The sequence below is a fragment of the Erithacus rubecula genome (assembly GCF_903797595.1).
Source record: "Erithacus rubecula genome assembly, chromosome: 2".
Taxonomy (NCBI): domain Eukaryota; kingdom Metazoa; phylum Chordata; class Aves; order Passeriformes; family Muscicapidae; genus Erithacus; species Erithacus rubecula.
Genome location: NC_136685.1, coordinates 97,794,447 through 97,816,176, shown reverse-complemented (window position 1 = coordinate 97,816,176; position 21,730 = coordinate 97,794,447). Strand labels below are relative to the sequence as shown.

General features: G+C 42.8%; 1 protein-coding gene across 3 annotated transcripts in view; it reads right to left on the bottom strand.

Moving 5' to 3' along the window:
* The window catches only part of SYNDIG1 (synapse differentiation inducing 1), a 47,463-nt gene that overhangs the window by 11,029 nt on the left and 14,704 nt on the right, over positions 1 to 21,730 (bottom strand). For all 3 annotated transcript variants that reach the window (XM_079297609.1, XM_079297610.1, XM_079297611.1), the window contains one exon: positions 19,984 to 20,121. In XM_079297609.1, the coding sequence (XP_079153735.1) occupies positions 19,984 to 20,121 (138 nt within the window). The remainder of the gene's footprint in view (positions 1 to 19,983; positions 20,122 to 21,730) is intronic.

Sequence of the window (21,730 nt, the reverse complement as noted above, 5' to 3'; positions counted from 1 at the left end):
ACTTCTTGCTGCTTCTGAATTTTTCTGTGTGTTTATATACATATATATATACACACACATTAACTAAAAGCTTGTTTCCAATTGAAAAAAAAGCATTCATTTTGTTCTGTTTCAAAATGCATTGATAAAGTATTTCCAGACACCTTCTGATACAATAAATTACTCAAAGAAACTCTTCCTGAAAGGCTATATATATATATATATATATATATATATATGCACACACACATTAAGTCTTAACAAATCAACAACATTTAATGCATAAATTCCTATTTGAGGGATTAAGCATTCAATTTCTAATTGCTTTTCAGTAGTCAACACATGTTTCTTCTGCATAAATGTGATCCTACTGAGGAATCAACTCCTCTTATTGAGGCTGGGAGGTTTAAATGAATAAACTCATGGGAAGAGATGTTGTGGACCTAGGGGATATTTTGTGTCTGCTGCTGACTGCAGACTTGAGGATGTAATTTGGAAAACACGGAGCTGAGAAGAGTGACACTAAGGAAATTATTCCTGTCCAGGATGCTCATTCTCTGTAAGTGCATTACTTATTGTGATCACTGCAGTACTAAGAAAATACCTGGCATCCTTCCTGGCTAGTCTCCAAAACCATCCTGGGATGAGGAAAGACAGAATTAGGAGAAAAAAATGTTCTGTAAGATGGGCACCGTACCTGGACACCATCAACATCTACTAGTGCCAGTGGCTGAAGAAACTGGAGCACATGTTCTGGAATCTATGGATTCCACTCCCTACTCAATACAGGGAGACTTAACAAGATCCTGTTTTTCATAATGGGAAAAGTTCACAGCTGATCTGGAGCAATTAATTGCTGTGCGTCACCACCGCTGTTGGCATGGAAATGGAAGGTCTAACCTTGTGTTAAGCTGTCAGCACCCTGAAATTACTGCTCTGCCTTTTCTATGACTCAGCAACTGCAAGATAAGAACTCCATGTTCTCCAGCAGAAACACATCCCAGAGCTGTCATGCCAGCAGATACCAGCCCCTGATCTCTTGTAAACAAAAGCCTTCCCTCCTACAACTGCAGTACTTCGAGGCAGGCACTGCTGAGTTTCAATGGGCAGGGTTTGCACCAATGTGGGTGCCATTCAAGGACATTTATCTCTTCCCCCACAGAAGAGCTGAGCTGTAGGTGTGCAGAAGATAGTCAGGTGTGCAGCTACAAGGAGCCCAGCCCAAGAGCCAGCCAGGACTGCACAGTGAGCAGGGCAGAAAGCTGGTGATAAATCAGGGCTCCTCTCCAGCAAAGATGCTGTTGAAGAGTGAGTCACCTACCTGAGTACAAAGAACAGCTTCTTCCAACAGATTGTCTGCCTCCATCACAGGGAGAACAGAGACACCTTCCAACTGCAGGGCAGGAAGAAAAAGAGTAAATGAGGGAGCCCTGCAGGTCTTGAAGCACAGAGATGCTGGTTTAAGTTCCCAGAGTATCTCACTAATGTGTCTCCATCATGCATGAGTCAGCTTCTATTCTTGACCTCAGGGAGAAAGTAAACTGCCTTGAGGCATGGATCTCCAAGGATTCTCTAACTCCAGTGCTCTTTTTGTCCAGCATCTCAGCAATGCCTGCTGTAACCACCTCATGGTAATGTTTTCTCCATTCAGCCTTGCTCCCTGAATCTCCTAGTGCTGTACTAAGAAAAAGGAGTAGGATGAAGTAGTGCTGCAGCACTTCCTACGTTGGTACTCTGGGACCACTTCAATTTTGTTTTCCAGGGCCTCAAGTCAGAATATTTGCTGCTTTGATCATAGCTGATGGATGAAAGAAGCCATCCCAGGGGTCTCTGCTCCCTTTAACAAACTGCTCCACAGGAGCAGGGATTTTCCTCAGTGTAAATCCATTAGCACACTAACATAAGTCCTCATTGCCCAACAGGGAAAGCAGAGATTGCTAACAAGGATCTTTTCTCATGCCTCTCAGTAGTCATCAACAACCTGTTCAAATTTTTTAATATAAAATTATTCCAGTATATACAAACAAAACCATGAAATCTGCTTTTTTTTCCTCTTCCCCTCTCATTCTTTTGCATACATATAGGAAGTGTCTCCTCATCTGTGATTTAATTGGCCTGGATTCAAAAGGAATTAATAACAGGAATCAAGAGCTCTGCTCTCCAGCCTGTTGGCTTGTCTAGCAGCAGGTGGGTCACGCTGAGCAGCAGCTGCTGCAGCTCCCTGTGTGCAGGGCTGTTTGTCTGTGTCCCTGCCTGCACATCCTGCACTGAGGGGATGGCTGGGGAGAGGCAGGCATGCACAAACACATTGCCTGTGGAGCAGCCAATCCATATGCTGTGCTGTGTGAAGAGGGATAAAAGCCTTGGCAGGACACCCTGGTTGAACAGAGGACTCGTCCTGTCAAATGCAAACCTCAGGAATCAAGGCAGGCCCCCTCCTCATGCTGAAAAGATTTTGCTTCTTGTTATCCAGTCCCTTTCTTTTAAGGTATGGGGAACAGGGTATACTACCCTGGGCATCTGGCAGGATGGCAGCATGTAGGAAGGAAATATCCCTCCACATATAAGCAAGTCCCTTTATTTGGGCTGTCTCATTTCCAAGATCACTCCATCACATACACATACTTTTCCTGACAGTGATCACATGCCAAACTACCACAGCAAAAATGTCCATCTATCAGCTAAGACACTGAAAGTACATGAGCCATGGGCTTCATCTCAGCCTGGGGAAGACTGGGAACCAGTGTACCTTAGGATCTGACAGCTCTCAGCATATGTATCTTGGATTTACTTGTGCTAGGGTTTTCCCAAGACCTCAGCCAGCTGGGAACAGATGGAAGGGGCAGTCAATGCCAAGATGCTTTAAAAATCTGCCTCCTGTGTGGGTTCTGAAGTAAGAGCAGAGTATTGAAGGATGATCTGCCCTGACTCTGGGGACCAATTCCACAGAAGTTGTTCAGAGCAATTTTTACCTCTCGTGGAGATGAACACACCCATCTGATTCATTCAGTTGCAGTTTTACACAAAAGGCCCCATCCACAGGTGTCAGCAAGTCAAGCAAGGTGAGACTGAATGCAAAGATATAAACAGTATGGATGCTTAAGTATCTTCCAGTAAGTGCAGATATGGAGCTACAAAAGGAGATTTACTCAGTGAGTCCCAAAACCTATCCTGGTAACTGTTGCATTCATCCATCAGAAGATTTCAGCAGGAAGACATGCAAGGTGAAAAGGATTTGATTATTAATTATTTCAGAGTTCACTTGTCCACTTCTTCTTTCCCTTCCCTCTGTCTTTCCCTGTCATGTCTCTGTTTCACAGGGCTAATACATGTTTCAAAACTGAAATACATCTTTCCCAAAAATATTCCACTGAAATATTTATGAACAACAGTTTTAATTATTTGCTCAGTGCTTAATGACTTCATAACAGCTAATCTGCCAGAGGCCTAAAGCTGTCTGCCTCAGTGACCAGCACTTTCACATTGTCACCTTCTTCTCTCTCTCTGTGTCTCACTTTTCTAAAACTGTAAGTCCTCAGGGATGAGCTGAAGCATTTTTCTTAATATTTCCAAGGTCTTTGGTTCCTAGAGCTCCTAGGAAAATAGGGATCCTTTTCCTGGGCAAGTGCTGGTGGCAGTCAAAGAGACAGAGATGTTACCAAGAGCATTCTAGTGACACAAAGTTAATTGTCCACACTTCTCTCTTCCACTGGAAAACAGCAGAAGGCCCCAGCACTTCTTGGAAGAGGATGTAAATGTCATTCCAGTGTGGTCCTCTGAAGCCCTCTGCTGCTTTTCCATTCAGAGAGGAGGTTCTCACCGTGGCAAGGATGCTAACCTCAGAAATGCTCTAAGGTACAAATACATTGCACAGGTAATTACATTTCTATCTCCCTCTACAGAAAAGTGGTCTGCTGCTGGAAGAGGTATTTCCTTGTTGCAAAAGCAATTATTCCTGGTTATTAGGACTTCCTGGTTTCTTGCACCAACAGCAGCATCATAAGTAAAATGTGCAGAGACAGGAAATGACTCTTCCAGGGCTCGGCTCTGCCACTCCTGTGGTACTGCAGGACTCCCTGACTCCCTCAGCAAATGTCTCAGTGCCATCTCCAACCTGCTGCTGAGACAAATATAAGACATGCTCAGTAGTGTCTGCATGCTGGGGGCTAAGAAAAGTAACCAATTGATTATATCCTTTCAGGGAATGTTGACAAATATGTCCCAAAGGGAAGCACCAGCCAGAAAGAAGGCCTTTAAATGTCCAGAGACATCTGGGATGATGGGGAAGGAGTGGAGTTCCAGGAAAGGAGAAGTTGTGAAGCCAGAAGGTCTCCTGACATCTCTGGGAGGTGGCGTGGAATAGCCACAACTGCTGGTGATTTTGGAAGCCCTGGGAAGCAGGACAGATTGGCAGTGCTGTACACTAAAGGTCTGTGTGGGACTCCAGAGTGGGCTGGATGTGGTGCTTCATCTCTTCTCAATGCTATCTCCCAGACTGAAACTTCCTTATCCAGCTCAGTACTGGGCAACATGCCAAAGAGCACTGGGAAGGGGAAGGGGGATGGCAAGGAGAAAGATAAGAGGCCCTGATGCAATGAAGAGTCAAGAATAAATATTTGAGAACTCAAGCAGCAATCTTTAGTGGTGTTTAACTTCTCTGGAATTTGAAATTTATTGTCTTTAGTATGTTTTATTCAAAAATCTCTTCTTGGCAAATTCAACAGAATGTGAAGGTCTTCACACACAGAGTGGGCTGGCAAGGGTGCTTTGATTTGAAAAGCATTGAGAACTTGGTCAGATCTGACTTTTACTCCATTCTACAGCAACCTTCCCAAACCCATGAGAATGCCAGCACCGAGCCTTTCTCTGCAGCACCAGGGAGCCAGTGGTAGGTGTATTACCCTGCCTTTGCCTTGATCCTGATTAACTGACCTATGTTTTGAGCCAAATAATTTTTGTGAAGAACTGAAAAAACTGCAAGAGCAGTTGAAGAAGTGGCACTTGCTCCTGCCAGCATCAGCTGGTCCCCGTGCAGAGCGGAGGTGGCATTCGTGTTTTGCAAATGGGCCTGAGCTGCAGCTCCTCTCACTGCGAAGCTTCCTCTGAAACTTTCTGCAACAGCTTCTTTGCACCCACCCACGCAGAGAATGACACGCTCCCAGAGCTGCATGGGAACTTAGCAACACTCTCCTGCTAGAAAAACACACAGGTAGCAACAGCAGCCAGATCCGAGGCACCTCTCACCAGCTCTCCTCCCCACCTTCCATCCCACAGCTGCAAGAACACTTTCAGGCCTTGTTGGGGGTCTTTCTTCAAAGAGTATGCTCAGTCCTTTCCATCCATCACTTCAGAGTGCAAGCTCAGGGGCAAAGCAAGATCTCAGGTGACACAGCAGGGCCAAGGACAGCTTTGGGTCCCCACGGGCCCAGACTGGAGCCGGGGTGACCTGCTCTTGCTGTGGCTGGTATCCCACCATAAATGGGTGGAAATGAAGCTCTTCAGAGCAAGGCCACTTGGTGACGAGGCACAACTCCAGCTGGGAGAAGTGTGTTAAGCACCAGCCTAAGCTGCACAGGGGTTTGTCCATGTCCTTAGTGTGCAGTGGCATTGAGAGTTTCTCCATTCCTCCCATGAACACAGACATGAGGACAGCAGACAAAGGCAGAGGTCAAACCAGTGTGCACCAACTCTTTTAAGAGGTCTGGATAAGTGTGGCTCAAAAAACCCAAAGAATTCCTCATTGTGGACCCTTCTGAGAGACAGCAGAAGTGAGATATCCTTGTGCGATAACAAAAAAACAAAATTAAGAAGTTTGAGGAAGAGAACAGAAAGGAAGACTTTGCATTTGTAGCAGTTGTTACAGACCACAGTGAGACAGACCTGAGGTGGCCCAAGGACAGAAAACCTCCAGACAAGTTTGTTTCTGTGGCTCTGTCTCATGAAACAAAATCCAGTGCTCATGCTACTTTGTTGGCACTGAAGTAAGGATTGACTAGAGTATTCTCATGACAGATGTCTTGCTATGAATCCTTGGAAATCTCATCTCTAATGCTGCCGTGCTTGCAGGACAGGCCACTCTTTGGGATCCAAAAAGGCTCAAGATCACTTGCTCCATTAGCAGTACTGCTGTTCCTCAGCAAGGCTGAGACTAAAAAAATGAGCCTGCATAACATCAAAGAATGGACACTCGAAGGGATCACTTGAAGGGGTAAGTTTTCATCGCAAGGAAACATCCTGGGAAGTCTAAAGAGGCTGGGAAAGTACTAAGTTATTTCCTCTAAACAGCCATTTAGTCTTCAAGGAAGGTTGCCATGGAAAAAGAACAATTTAGAGATCTCAAATCCCTTTTGTTTGCTTTGTTACTTTGTTCATTCCTTTGTGCAGTGAAGATCCCAGTAGAGCCATAAGGCTGGCTGACATAGTCAGTAACATATCTTAAATATTAATAAACAGATCTGCCTTCTGTAACTTGGAGCAACCCTCCAGATAGGGGTGGTTTGAAAGCAGCTGTTTGCTCGCATGATCTGGTTGAAGAGGATGTCAAAACAATGTGCAGGATACAGAATTGGCAAAAGAGGGTGATTAAAATAGCTGTGACGGACTGAAAGTGCTCCTGTTCTAAGTGGATAAGTTTCAGTGGAGGAAATAGCTGTCAGCTGACATAGATATAGAGCCCCAGCATCCCAGGAATACTGAACCCAGGGGGAATTTTTCACAGCCCTTTCTTCACCAGTAAACTTGCAAGGCAGAACCTGAGATTTATGGAAACAACCAGCAGGGCCTGGCTGAGAATTTTTTCTCCATGTGTTTTATGTTTGTTCACCTGTGCTATGACATTTGACAGAATGGGACAGCTCCCTGTGAAAATTTTCCTGGAGATGTGTAGAACTGTTCTGAGGAATAGGAAATATTTTGGCTCCAAGTCTCTGCTGCACTATGGCTCAAAGGCAGCTCCACCAGGATTCTCCATGGCCAGGAAGCTCCAGGATACTCCTGCAGGGACTCCTACCACCACTAAAGAACCAATGAACTAATGAAAATCAGGGTAGCAATTCCATATGGAGACATGGAGTCTTCTAGCTGCAAATTTGGGTTTCCTTTAATTTTTCTTTGAATAGTGTGTTCTCACTGCGGTGCTGTTTGTTGTGTTTGAGTTCTTTTTTTCTCAGGGAGGGGAAAAAAAAAAGGAAACATTCTGCTTTTGGACCAGCTGTCAAACCCTTTTTTGATGGCCAGAAAATACCAACACAGCCTCTTAGAATGAATTTTTAACTATTCTTATATATTCACTTTAGGTTTACTGAGTATTAATAAACCCCTAAAAGTCTTCTTCCTGCTGGAGGAGACTCCTGATTGTTTTAAGAGTATAGGGGGAGTTAATAAAATAAAGCACAAAATAACTAAATATCAGTCTAAAAATACACAGACTTGATCTCTGCAATCCTCAAAAGCAGTAGGGTCACCATCTAGGAAACTCACCAAAGTATGATAAACATGACCTCAGACCAAGTGAATACAAACACAATACAAATTGTGACAGAGATCTCATGTGACTTCACCAGCTGAAGGACACAGAAATTGCGTGAAGAAGTGAGAAATCATACAAAATGGACATTATACCTGAAAGCAAAGAAAGCATACAATGTTTCATGGATATCAAGAATAATTCAGAAGCAACCAGTCTGGAGTCTTGATCTGTCCCATTACTCAGAAACAAAGTATAGACCTTAAGTAGAAAATTAAATCCTAGAGCTTTAAATGCACCCATTTATGGGAAATGGAGACCTCTTATCTCATAATGCAGGTTATCCAGAGCTGCAAAGTGATTTCTAATCACCAGTCCCACCTCTTTCCCATTTCTTTATAAAACAGCATAGAAATGTCAGAACTGGAATTTGATCCTAAGATTTCTGAAGTCTGGAAAGACTTTTTAGGTTGAAAAATGAGTTGTTGGTTTTTTTCTCCTGTTGAAGGTGGAAGAAATGAGGCTCAGGGTATTTGCTGCCAATACTTTTCTGCTCTTTGAAGAAATGAGCTACTTTTCATGTCACAAAGGCAGGCCTACTCACCTGCCTCTGTGCCTTGAAAGAATGTGGGCATTATGTTTTCTAATAAAGTTGGCTAGGAGAACACAGACAGGACAGTACTCACCAACCCCAAGATCGGTAAATAAGATCATTGGGAAAAGACTGCAAATTCATCAGATATCAAAGTAGCCAGTAAACTAATTTAAAGAGGAGATTGATTGCTGCTCAGTGTGAAATTAAAAATTACTATGCCTTTTTTTCCCACTGAAATTAGTCACAGGGAAAAGGCATGTTAATAAATCAGTTCTGGTGCGTAGCAAACAGGCATAAGGAAAAGTAATTAGAAGCTTGTAGACATCTTCATCTGTGTCTGTAAAAGCTGCAAAGCCATTCCTGGCTGTTCATCTAAACCTTTTGCCCATCTCTGCCCAGGTGAAATGATATTGCATTTCACCTTCTTTACCTCTAGAAAGCTTTTTCTGATATCAAACCCACCTCAAGGGACTGATGTGTTTCACACATCCTGAAGTGTGTGTGGAGAAGAATATAAATACTTCCTGTCTTTCCCATCCTTGGAGAGCATTTCTGAATTTCTCCCTGTTCAGCTCTTCTCCAGCCTTTTCCCCTGCTCTGCTCTTGCAGCAGTGAGGAGCCGTATCTGCCCTTTCAGACATTGAATTTAATGATCCTGGTAACTGTGTCATACAATAGAAGTGTAGGCAAAAGAAAGAAGGAAGAGATAGCACAGGCAGAGATGTATTGTGCTGTATTTTATGTCAGGACCAGAAGGCTTTTTAGTACACGATTTTCTTCTTTACAGCTCCCAGCAGAGCAGCGAGTGCACAGATTAGGCTGGAACCCCCTACAGTGCAGTCAGTATAAATCACAAATATAAAGCCATGTAATATTCCCTCGTGGTGACCCAACACCATCAGCCCTGGTGGGGCTCCCTGGGGAGCAGGGACAAAGGGGCATTATTGCTTTTGGTGACATCTCTCTGTTTGCAGAGACAAGTGAAGAATGAAGAGGAGGCACAGCTAGTGGAAGTGACCAAGGGTACCAGGCATTCCCAATACAAGACCAATATATCCCAAATTTAAGGAGACTTACTCAAGGAATTTTATGAGGCTGTGACAAAATGGGTTTAAGACCTTAAGACTAGTTGAGATTTTGCACAAGAAATGAGATTCCAGCTCCTAACTGTACAAAATGCCCCTTCCACATACATCATGACACTCAAGGAAGCAGATTCAATGGCTGTGAAAGATGCTGTTTGAAGATATTTCACTAGGAAAAAAAAAAAAACCTGTTGTGTGAGCTAATGAGAAGCCCTGCAGCTGAACTGATCAGTGGCACATAATTTCATGTCAAGAGACATTTGCCTCTTGAGAGCCACCTTAATGGATGGAGTCCAACTGGGTGTTGACACAGTTATCCCTTGCTGGAGGTACAGAGACAGGCTGCAGCCGAATGATCCTTCCTTACTGGGGCTCAGAGGCAATGAGCTCTCCCAGAGATCCCTGCCACTGACAGCTAATCAGGGAAGTCAGATAATCCATGTGGAGGGGGAGCAGCTGTCCCAGTCCCTTCTGCTCCAGAGAGAAGGATCAGCCCATGCCCACAAGCTGCTGAGGCCAGAGTGAAAGTGTTCCTGGGACCTAAGCAGGCACATGTCATGGGAGATGGATTGGGTTTTCACGTGCTGCCTTGTGGATAATGATTTCCTGTGGGTTCTCATGATGTCAGAGAACACATGTGCCATAAAACAAGTTGAAAAAGTAGCTGTCCAGCAGCAGCAGGGTTTTCAGTCAGCAGCAGACATCACAGCAGTAATGAATGTGTAAGGAGAGGCAGAGAGGATGGCTGTAGGTGACTGCAGCTCCTGACAAGTCACTGATGTGTGTACCTCAGCCTTTTCTTAGTGGTTTCATGCCTGGAGGATGCCAGGTTCTGTAAAAGGGTGTAATAACAGACCCCTTCTCTTCCACCAGCTTTTGTTCTAAGCCTGCCTTTTATGCTCTGAATTTCCAGCAGATTACTTTACTTCCAGCAGATGTACTTTTTTACCATTCAACCTGATGTTACCAGTCAGAGATGTCACCCATCATGGATGCTCTAGGGGTTTTGTTGTTCACAGTGACTCATGAAAGCCATCAGCTCTGAAAAGCAGCCTACTAAAGGTGAAGGGGATTCAGTAAAACAACACATGATAAAGCAGTTGTGAGAAGTGATGTAAGCCTTGCTTGGTGCTACATGGCACTGAATTCACTCACATTGACTTCATGGACTCTGCCTTCACACCCAGGGTGTGAAAATGTACAAAAATGAGTAAATAATTTTTAGTATTCCCCATTCTTTTAAGAGGACACTGTCTGAGCCCAATGTAGTTTCTCTGTCTACCATTCTGAATAAGAACAAAGTCGTGACAGACAGATGGACGAGATGAACTTAAAAGTCCTTGCCATGTGCAGTGTCTATGATTTCATGAGTCATTTCAGGCAGAAAAAGAGGTGATGAAACATTTGAATGGAGCTAAAAAGACATGACATCATGGTACTCTTTCCTTTCTTTGGAATTAGTAGTAAATTAAATTAAGCTCAGCCATTTATCATTAACAAAAAAACCCCTTTACTTTCTACTAAATACATGTCCCCTCTCTCTTAAATCAATTCACTGGAGAAAAGTGAGAGGCTTTTTCCTGCATATGCAAAGCTGAACAATGTGGTGTTTGAGCCACTTATAGAAATTCTATAATCAAAAAACAGATCAGCAATATCTCCACCATAGCTACATGCAAACACCAACTAAAATACTTAACTGCAGCCTTTAACAGCAATTCTTGTTCTGGCTGCTTAACTGAGCATCCCTTCCATCTGGGTTTCAGCCCTGGTGAGGTTCCCTGGCCATAGCTGTTTATGCCTTTTCCAGCACTGCTGTCTGTCTCTGGCTTGTTTCTTTTTACTGCCAGAAGTCAGGATTTTCCTTGACACATGGTAAAGTCACAGTGACACAGATTTACAGGATTCACCAAGAGGGCCTTAAGCTGATTGGGAGGGTTGCAGGAACAAGGTTCAAGCCCCCTCCCTGCAGGTCACTCCTTTTTCCACTCTTGATTCTTCTCCTCTCTCTTCACCTAAAACAGACTCCATGACTCTGCTATGCATGTTGTGAAAATAATAAAGTCACCTTGCCAGAGTTTACAAACTATCATATTTCTATATTTTACCATTGATCCTCAGGTTACAAATTTCTAGGAAGAATGACCTTGATACAATTAGAATCACAATATCTGAAGCTTTGAAACGAGGTTGATTGAGGAAAAATTGCTCAAGTTTCCACAGAACAAAGTCAGATATGGTAAAAATAAGAGACAATGTCCTTGGGATTTAAATATGGATTTTGACTGTGGGGGATACTGAATGTGCTGGGAAACAAGAAATTTGTGCTCTCAACAACACAGAGAGAGACACTGAATGTCACAGGACAACGTGGTCTAAAAGTGAATCTTTCAAATATGTGTGACAATCCTGAGGACACATCAGGAAGGGCCCAGGTGACACTCAGGTCAGTCACACTGAGATTGGATGAACACACTGAATCTTTAGCACAGATAATTGGGGCAGTCTTGGGATGAACACTGTGACAAAGTCCCATGAGGTCACAGAAGTTCTTGCTCTACAAGAGCATCTGTGTAAACCAGGGCTCCTAATTAATTCCTTAATTACTTACAGCCTGTAGAAACCTGCTCAGAACAATGCCATCTGTGCAACAAGGTCAGGAATGAGGAAGAGTGTCCTCATTGACACTTTCAGAACCATGACTGAGTATGGTGTCTTGAATTAAATTTAGAAATCTTCAAGCTGGGACAGTTACTATTTAAATGAGTATAAAGAACCACGTGTCTCTGGGACTCCAAATCCCACTTCCTGGGTTATCTCACTCGTGAGGATTTGGAATGTGCTCTCAGCCATTACCAGCCCAAGGATCACTGACAGCTTTTGCAGCACATCCTTGTCAGAGCAAAGGGAAGCATTGTGAGAAGCCACCTGGTTTGGATTTGTGGAAAATGAATTCTCCACAATTCCTTCTACAGACTTCCCATCAGATGAATGAGACACAAAAAGTCCAAATCCAAGATATAAAGGCTCTGTGAACAGAACTGGGAAGAAAAATTGCCTTTCTGGCTCCTACCACATTTCTACCTCTCTTGGTAGAGACAGTAGTTGTAAGTCAAGGTCCCTCATGTTGATACACATCATAATCCTGGGACAGAAAGAAACATCCACTGGCCACCACTGGGAATGGGAAATATGGGTAACATCTGGATAGAATTGCACCCTTTCTCCTGGATTTCATGATGATAGGAGGATGAACAATGGGGTCCAGCAGAGACTGCCAAGCCCATCTTTCCCAGAGGATGCTGTAAGACCTTTTCTTTTGCCTCTGGTTTTGCCCATCCTCTTGGAGGAAGCTGAGTCCTCCTGCAGACATGTGTGGACTGGCAGGAGCAACCCTGACTCTTCCACACTACTTAGAAATAATGCAAGAAATGGCAATAATGCAACATGTGGAAATCTCACTGATAACTTCTTGTTCATCACAAACCATAATGAGTGCATTTAACACCAAACTGCCATGGGGGAAGGTCTGCCAATATGAAAAAACTGTTGTTTTTTTCAGCACAAGCAGATAAAATTGTTGACTGGTTTTATTACCAAGAGGAACAAGTAATTTTATTGCCAACATGAAAAAATGTCTTGATAGGTATATTTGAATGTTTGAGATGCAAACTGCAGGCAGATCCTAGCCCATTTCTTTTTAGCTGGTTCTTGTAGTTTGTCCCAAAATAAATATATAAAAACTTTATCTCTTTCCTGCTGCTGGGAAATCAGTCAATTCAATGAAGAATTACCACTGTGTGGGAGGCATCTTTAGGTGCCTAGCTCACTAGGTTCAAATCTCCAGAGAGATACTCTGCAGCCTATTTGAAAGAGATGTGTAGATTGAAATCAGAAGTGATCAATTTCTTTCACAGTGCATTCAAAAAAAAGTAGTAATTCAGAAGCCCTCACCAAAAGAGATGCAGAGAGATAGCAAGCTGCATATTCAAGATTAAAATATAGCCCTGAGTCTCTGGTACATGATGTTAATCTTTGATAAGAATATAAAAACTCTGTGTACGTTGCAGACTGATAAAATATTAACTTAAGCCTCAAAAACATGCTCATCCATTGACTGCTGCATACATTAAACTTCAAGTGAGAGGACTTCCTTTCACTAATCTTGTTTTTTAGAGGGTGCTGCCACAGCATGAGATGAAAGATCTATTCTATAAACATCACCCAATTAACTGTTCTAGATGAACACACTGTTCTCCTTGCCATAGCAGAGTTCAATGCAAATCATTCATCACATTACATGTGAAGACCTTCAGCACATTACAAAGCATCCAAAACTTTTTGGCCTTCCTGATAATGGAAAGAGACATTAGGATGGCCAGAAGAAAGGGACCATGTTCAATTCCCAGACCTGCAAAAAGGTCCCTTCTTTTTTTCCTCATGCCTCTTTCAGCAGGACAGACACTGGGACATGCAAAATCATGTGCCTACTTTCTCCCCTTGGATTGTGAACATGCTCCTTCTGTTTCCTCTCCTGAAATATAATTCTTGCTGGAAAATCTACCTCTGCAGATGCAAAAAATTGAAGTATTTAGCTAAGTGAGGATTACCAACAAAAACTCTGAGTCCATTTCCATAATCTAGCTAACAACATCCCTGCTCTCTAAATTTACAAAAAAAAAAAACCCAAAAAAAGCAAAACACTAAAACCCCTCTGCCTGAGACTAAAAAGTTCCTAAAACTTAGTCAGAATTGCATATAAATGCAGGGAAACTGAACCCTTGATAAACTCCTGTGGAATACTTCTTGCCCTACTCTTCAGATGACTCCACCAGACAGGGCTCTGAGTGAATACTCCAGGCACTTCCAGCTTAGTGGCAGCTGTGGACTGAAACAATCCTCACATTCTCATAAAACTGTGACATAACAGTCAATGGCAATGCAACAAAAAGTAACAGCAGGATGAAGAGGGTGCCTTCCTGGCACCAGGATATTTTATACCCTTGCAGTATATTGACTATATTGACATGTCTCTAGGGCTGTATCTGGCTTAGCAAAATGCATGAGGCATAAATAACTAACAAAGAAATATTCATGTGCAACACTTGCTATTGTGCAGGATGCTCTTGAAAATAAAAAAACAAAGATCCCTCATCTCCTCTAATAATTTAAGTTGGTCTCTCTCCTGTCTCAAAACTTCCTTGTAATTAAACACCTGCATAATGAATTAAACTCTCCAGGGAATGTTATTTGCCAGCTACTTTTTCAATTATTTAAAATTAGCTTAAGGGCTAAAGCAATCAGGTCATTCATTAATTTAATTCCTTTTTGTAGCTGTACTTCGTGACTTGGAAATAAAACTACAAGATCAAAAGGACAAAGAGGAATGAAGAGGAAATTATACAAGATAATTATAAAGTTCCCTGGCCCATGACCTCACCCAAGATGCACAGTCTCTGCTGGTACACAACACACTCTAAATGGTCATTTTCTTGTGCAGACAAACACTTCTCTGGAGGGATCTACCCAAAGGAAAAAGTTGGCAGGAGTAATGTCCATGCACACGCAAAGCACTGGCTGGCAGCCAGCTCCCACTTGGAGAGATGAGAATTGGAGATGCTGGTAATTCACCAGCTCCACTTCAGAGCCCCTGTCTTTGTCTGTGGAATTGCCTAGGGGAAGAGATCCTCTTTTACCATCTAGGATGAAGCTTTTCTCTCGTCTCCCAAAGGATCAGGAGTTACAAACTTCTTGAATGTATTAAACCCCACCACAGGCTTTTTGCAGAGGCAAAGAAAGTCACTCAAATGCCCCTAATCAGAGGCCAGGGCCATCTATTTCTGAGCTGCTTTTCCAAAAACAGGAAAGCCAGCACTGTCAACATGGTGACATATGTAGCTGGCTCATTCAGCAGGCAGCTTCTCTGTGTGTCGTGGCTGGGAACAGAAGCCTTGCTATTTTATTGCCCTCTGCCTGGCAAATCTGTCTCATCTGCCTAATGGGAATAAGGAGAGGAGTGTGGGCCAGCAGCCAGCTGTGACCTGCTGCAGGAAGTCCATGGCCTGGTGACCTCCCAGGACCAGGGCTCTCTGTGAGTACACTGGCCACACCATCAGCACTGTGCCATCTCAGCAGGACAGTGCCATAGAATTCTCCAGGACAACTTCTGCACAAAAGACCTTTGCAGCTCCTGGTGGGGAGGAACTCATTTTAACCTCTTTTCACTCACACCTAGCACAAACGGGTTTAATTGTTTTGCCAATCACCTTTTGCAGTAGAAAAGCTACAACAGTTCAGAAGAGTAAAAGGGCACCTGGGGGTGCCTGTACTCACATGCAAAGAGCTGGACAAAGAACTCGGGGATTTGCTTTCTGACTGAGCACACAGAGAGCTCAACCCTTTGTGTGACAGTCAGCAGAGACTGGGATAGAGCCCTAGAACACCCCCGAGCCCTTCACCCAATTTGTGTGACTCAGAGCAACAGCCCTGCTTAAGCTAAAGAATTGTGACTTGGTACCTGGTCCAAGACAGCAAAACAAAGACCTTTAATTTCCATTAAAGCTCATCATCTTTGGACAGTTCCTTTGTCCAAGCATTACTTGGACCAAGAAATAATGGACTGTTGAAAAATCTCTTGAAAATGCAAAATCCTGTCTGCTTTGCTAACATTGCTTCAGCTTTGCTGACCAGCATATCCTGCTAGTATAGATCTTGGCATTCTGCTGCCAAGTGAAGAAAAATACCACATTTTTTGTTTTTCTTTTGCCTTTTCTTCTTTGATATAAGAGCTTGCTGCACTCCTTGTACAAACACACGGTCCTGGCTGTGTGTCAAACTCTATATAATAGACCATATTCATTTTTTTTTAATGGAGTAAAGTGGGACAAAGAGGAAAAAAAGTGGGGTGGACAGATAAGAGCAAGGATCACCAGCCAATCTGGTGGAGTGTGGTACACCATACTGCTGTGCTGTTTTATTGCTTTCCCTGTGGACTCAGGGACTATGAGCCATTTTCTAAAGAATAAAAAGCAGATAACACCTGGCTGTTACTTCTCTGTCCTCTTCTTTTGAAGCTGGATGTCAAAACCTTATGCCAGAAAAGTAAGGACTGTGAAATCCATATATGTGTGCTGAGCACTGAAACTCAGATAAAAGCTAAAATTCATATTGCTTGCTACCTTCCAGTGGGAACATGAACATTATTTCCTTCTTCTCCCCAGAACTATGAATTCTCTAAGAATTAAAAATTAAAAGGAAGGGTTATACTTTAGAGGGGAATCTCAGGTGTTTCAGGAAGTCTGTACCTCTCAAGTACCTCAGCCAATGGGGAAAGAGAGAGGGCAGTGTGGTTGGGAAATCAGGATAAACAGGGAGGCTGCGTCCTCCAAAAATTTGAGAGATCCCAGGGGAATGCCCTATGGCCTCTTCCTTTATCCAAATAAAGCAAAAAGGACTCCTCTGTCTCCTTTTTGGACATAAACCTCTGGTGTTTGTGGATTAATTTTCCTGACAATGGCATTTGGGTGGAGGTGTTCTGCACACTCCTGTTTCTGCCTGTAAGGGAGCAGGCAGAAAGTGAAGCTCATTCATACCATCAAAGGCTTATAATGAATTTCTGTTTACAGCAGGGAGGCAAATGTGTGACATTGTATTGCTCTCTTTTCTAAAAATAAAAGCAGGGAGAAAAAGAGGATTCATGCAGAAAGACCTTTCCAGTTTGTTACCATCACCCCCAGCCCAAGCAGAAAGCCTGACAGCCCCTGAGAAATCATCTGACAAGTTCAATGGTAAACTTGACAAGACAAAAAAGATGTATTTTTAAAGTTATTTTTTTTATTTATGAGGCTTCACACTTGCCTACAATCTACAATGCTAAAAATATCTTTGGAAATAAAAACTGAGGAACTTCCAAGACTCCAGAGGGTGGAGAGTTATGAAAAAACAAACATAATGAGGTGGGGTTTTTTATCACACACTGTGGGGAAGTGTTTATAGTGAAAGACATAATTTACCTTCCTCTTTCCAAAAGCTACCTCGCAAAATGCACAAAACCTCCTTTGACTGAGCCCTTCAGCTATTGACTAATGAGACAATCAAAAAAATGACAAGCCTAAAAACTCACATGCTTCACTCTGGAGAAGCAAATGTGAGAGACAGGACACAGGGCCCCATCCCAGGAGTGGAGCTGAGAGGAGCACAGGATTGGGCAGCTACAGGAAGTGGGGGCAAGTCTCCTGTGGGAAGGAAAACACAAGTAAAACCAGAAGGAATTAAGTGAACAAGCAGACAGCACAGTGATGGCCTCTAAGCTCTGTGTTTTTCTGAAGGAGGATGAAAAGTAGCAGGTCTCAGCATTGCTTGGGGTAAGATCATCAGGTGACATCCTGCTTGGAAAACTGGATATCTCAACAGGAAAAAAAAGCATGTTGGGCTTTTATGAAGTGCATTTCTGAATCCACTTCTCCTCCCAGCTGGCTCACCTGTGGATGGACATCTTCATTTCCACCACAGAGGCAGACCCTGCACCCATTGATACCGAGGCTCTGCAAGATGCCCCAAATCAGCAGCACATTGGCAAGAGCCTTGGTGGAGAAAATAAGTCCCACACAGAACAGAAACATTACCTGCAGGAAAACCTGGCTTTCATGGAGCACAAACTCCCCAGTTATTCTGTTGGTAAAGAGCACCTCTGCTGTCTTACAGCATGCAACCTTGTGTAATTGTTTTGCATCATGACACAGGCAAATGCATCATTAATGTGCTGGCAGGTGATCCAGGAATAAACAGAGCACCTGTGCCTTTGGAATGAGCTGTACTACAGATACATCTTCTGCAAACAAAGGCTTCAAATTCAAATGAATCTCATACCTAGAGCAGACCAGATTTTTAAAACAAAATTCACTGCCAGTGTTGTATACTGCATCAAAGAATCCATCCCCCATCTCTGAATTTCCTACATGTTACAATTTATTCCCAGGTGGCCTTTTTGGAGCAACTGTTCAGGAGACTCAAAAGCTGAAGCAACTGAAAAAAAAGAGGTTTGATCATGAGTACCAACAGTTGATCTTCAACTATACTTCTGGCTTTTGATAAAGAAAGGGGAATGTTAAACTATTCTTTTGAATTAACAAGTAATCTCAAATGCTATCAAGGAGTTTAAGTTGAATGATTTATATAAATAGAAATCACATACATGGTTTATGGGTCAAAGTATGAGTTGATACCACAGTCAATTTTAGCTTAGCAGGGTGCAGGATTTTGTTGGTTTTTACCAACTACCTCAGCAAGTTCTCAGCCACAGGAGGTTTGGTCTTAATGTTGGTTTCATTTTTTCCCCAGAAAATGCCAGTTTGTTGATGTGGGGTTTTGCAGAAGAACCACTTTTCCCACGTTTTCTCAGGCTATGATGGACCTGCATGGGAAGGCAGCAAGAGAAAGGAGATCCCTGGGAACTCAGGGAGAGGACAGAGAGATGAGTCTCTGCTGGACTGGAACAAGCTAGACCATCTTTCTACAACAGATTTGAAAACTGAATTTAGGTAGCCACATTCAGCTGTTCTTCATCATTATACTAAACCAAAAAACATCCAGGTTTTTGTTTTCAAATGCCAAAATCCTTCAGCATAGTACCAAAATTTTTCCCTGTATTCATGCCTTTTCCACCTTCTATATTCTCCCACAGAAGTCAGAGGTTCCTACAGACTCATGCTGGCTTCTGGGATCCATTCACAGCTGGATGCCCTGGCCTTTGTACACTGGTTCTCACCACATTTAGCTCCTCAGCCATACTGCATTTTAGTATTAACCACATTGGGGGTTTTTGTATTTATTGGACAGTGCTGTGATTTCTTTGCTCAGATAAAACTATCTCACAAACAACCAAAACTCGAACAATCAACACTTGTTATTTTGCACTGAACAATCACTAATTTATGATTAGAGACTTCCCAGCTCAAAGACATACTGTTCATTTGAAGTAAAAAATAAAGTTCTCTGGCTCTTTTGGGTTTGTTTTTTTTTTTTTTTTTTCTCTTGAAGAGTAGGATTCTTCAGCTCTGAAGAGCATTTTCTGGTTTGACAAATTAGCAGGGTTGGTAGATGTTTAGTGCAGGCAGATTAGAAAGACAGCTGAGAGGGTGAATGTGAAGGGTGCTGTGGAGCAGTCTGTAGTTTGCAATAGGCACTAGAGAGGAATATAATCAAATGTTTCCTGGCAGTCAGTGATGAGGCTGCCAGTGTGACTCCTTCTATGTCACCTCACATTATCTGCCATGCTGGGAAACTCAGTAATTACACTGCAGACACTTATGAAGATACACTTGTCGAAACAAATGATGGGCACGAGGTGATTGCAAGTTAAGCAATGTTAAGACTGTCTCATGAAGGAAACAAACCAAAACACAGTCACTCCTTTGGTAAAAAGACATTTGCATATTAAAATTTGAAAGGAAGAACTGACTGAGCAATTTTTTCCATGGGAAAGGAAATGGTTTCTGGAAAGCAAATACACATCTGCAGAACAGAAATTATTTTTCTACTCCTGGAAGGATTTTCTAAATTATCAGCTTGGGACAAGTAGATCTGTTTTCCCAATGGGAAAACCAAGCATTTGAGCTACCAAGGGTGTTTTCTATTCAAAAGCTGTGTCCACAGAGGACATAGCTGGACATATAACCTGCCATGGAACGTGACTATTGCCAACTAAAAGCTAAAATATTTTGTACAGCCTCCCACAGCAAAGTATCTCCTAAGGCAGCAACCACTACCACAGAGACATATCCAAGTGGGAAAGATGCCATCCCCTTGAACTACCTTCCACTGCCCTCGAGAATGTCTGGCAAGAGGTATTTTAATATTACCTCATGGGACAGGTAGAAGGCAGCAATTCCCAGTGGCCAGAAGCAGCAGAGCATGGAGAACACAGTGAGGCCAAGATGATCCCTTGGTGGCATCATCAGGAAGTTATCTTCACTCTCAGTGTCACTTGAGTAATCACTCTGGAACAGCAAAAGAGAGAAACACAGGTGTGCTGGTTAATGACATTACTGCTTTTCCTCTGCCATGAGCCACTTCCCTGATCATTTGCCCATTTCTCCCACTCCATTACTGCAGTGGGCAGCAGGTCTCCTCTTCCTCACACACTGTGTCAGATTCCATCACTGCTGCATAAGCTTGAAAGCAAGAGAAGACAATTGTAAAGACATCATTCCAGGGAGCAGAAAAGGGACCATGAAAGGAAGGAGCTCTTTAGTCAGATGAACCAGGGTGAATATTTCCTTTCAAAAATAAAGGGGGAGAAGGAGAGGGAGAAAATCCCCAGTATTGCTGAAACCACCCCTTGAAATTGTGCACTCACCTGAACAAGGAGATACAAAATCAAAAAATGCTTTTGATTTTCAGGTTTTTGGCTGGGTTGTGTGCTGGCATAGGTATCTGTGGAGACCACCTCTCTGATATTTCAAATTGCTTTTTCTTTCACATAAAGACGAAATGGGGAAGAGATTCCTCAAATAACTTTGAGCATGTGCTGAACCACAAAATTATCAATGATGCTTCCTCCCAAGGACCAAGATGAGTCTGCCTATGAGTTACCAAGGGTGAGAGAATAATTATAAAGTCCTGACCATGCAGACCAATTATGAACCAGAAGGGTGAAAAAACAATTGAAAATCACAGAAAGAAATCCAACAGCAAATGGTACCTCTTAACTCTTGCAGCTTAACACTTTTTTCTCCAAGTAAACATTCCTTCCTAACATTCTCTCTTACGACAGGACACTTGATCCTGAGCTTACCAAGAAATCTTCTCTATTCAGAACCCCCCCTGACAGTGGGACAGTTAATAATTTGCCTACCTAGCTCTCTGTCTTCACTTATTCCTGGATCTGCAGGAGCTGCACCCTGACACTGAAGAAGCTGTATATTACTGTTGTTGAGAAGTCAGAATAATATTAGTCAGTTAGGGTTCCCTTCCCTTCCCTTCCCTTCCCTTCCCTTCCCTTCCCTTCCCGTCCGTTCTTGGGCACCATTTCCCAAGTTTGTTGGAAAAATCAGACATTTTAAGACAGAATGCCACAGGAAAACATCCACACAGGAAGAAAGAAGAGAAGCCAATTTCACTCAGAAGATGCATTTAAGATGCAGTTTCATCATAGCCTGTAAGTGCCTGAGTAGACAAATTCTGATCAGAGACAGCTCTTTCATTCTAGAAAAGCTGAAGTGACTGAAACAAGAATAGAGGAAGAGCAGACACCAAGAGCATATTTTTAACAGAGATGGTGATGAACACTTTTCTGCAGTTGTAATGGATTTTCTATTTTAAAAACCCCTTTTCTTAAATCAAGGCTGGCTGCCCCTAAAAGCTATGTGCTTTACCTCAACCAAGACATGACAATTGCTCTGCAGACAGCCTGCCAAGCACACCAGAGATGTCAGACAACAGGATTTTCTCTGAACTACAGCTGCCAGCAACCTCTGATGGATATTCAGGAAACAGCTCTTTTCCTTTTTCCTTCAAAGCAACCAATTCAGCAACATGCACACACTGCATACAAAACTAATTCCTCATATGGCCCTGTGGGATCTGCCTTCAAATCCAGATGGTCCA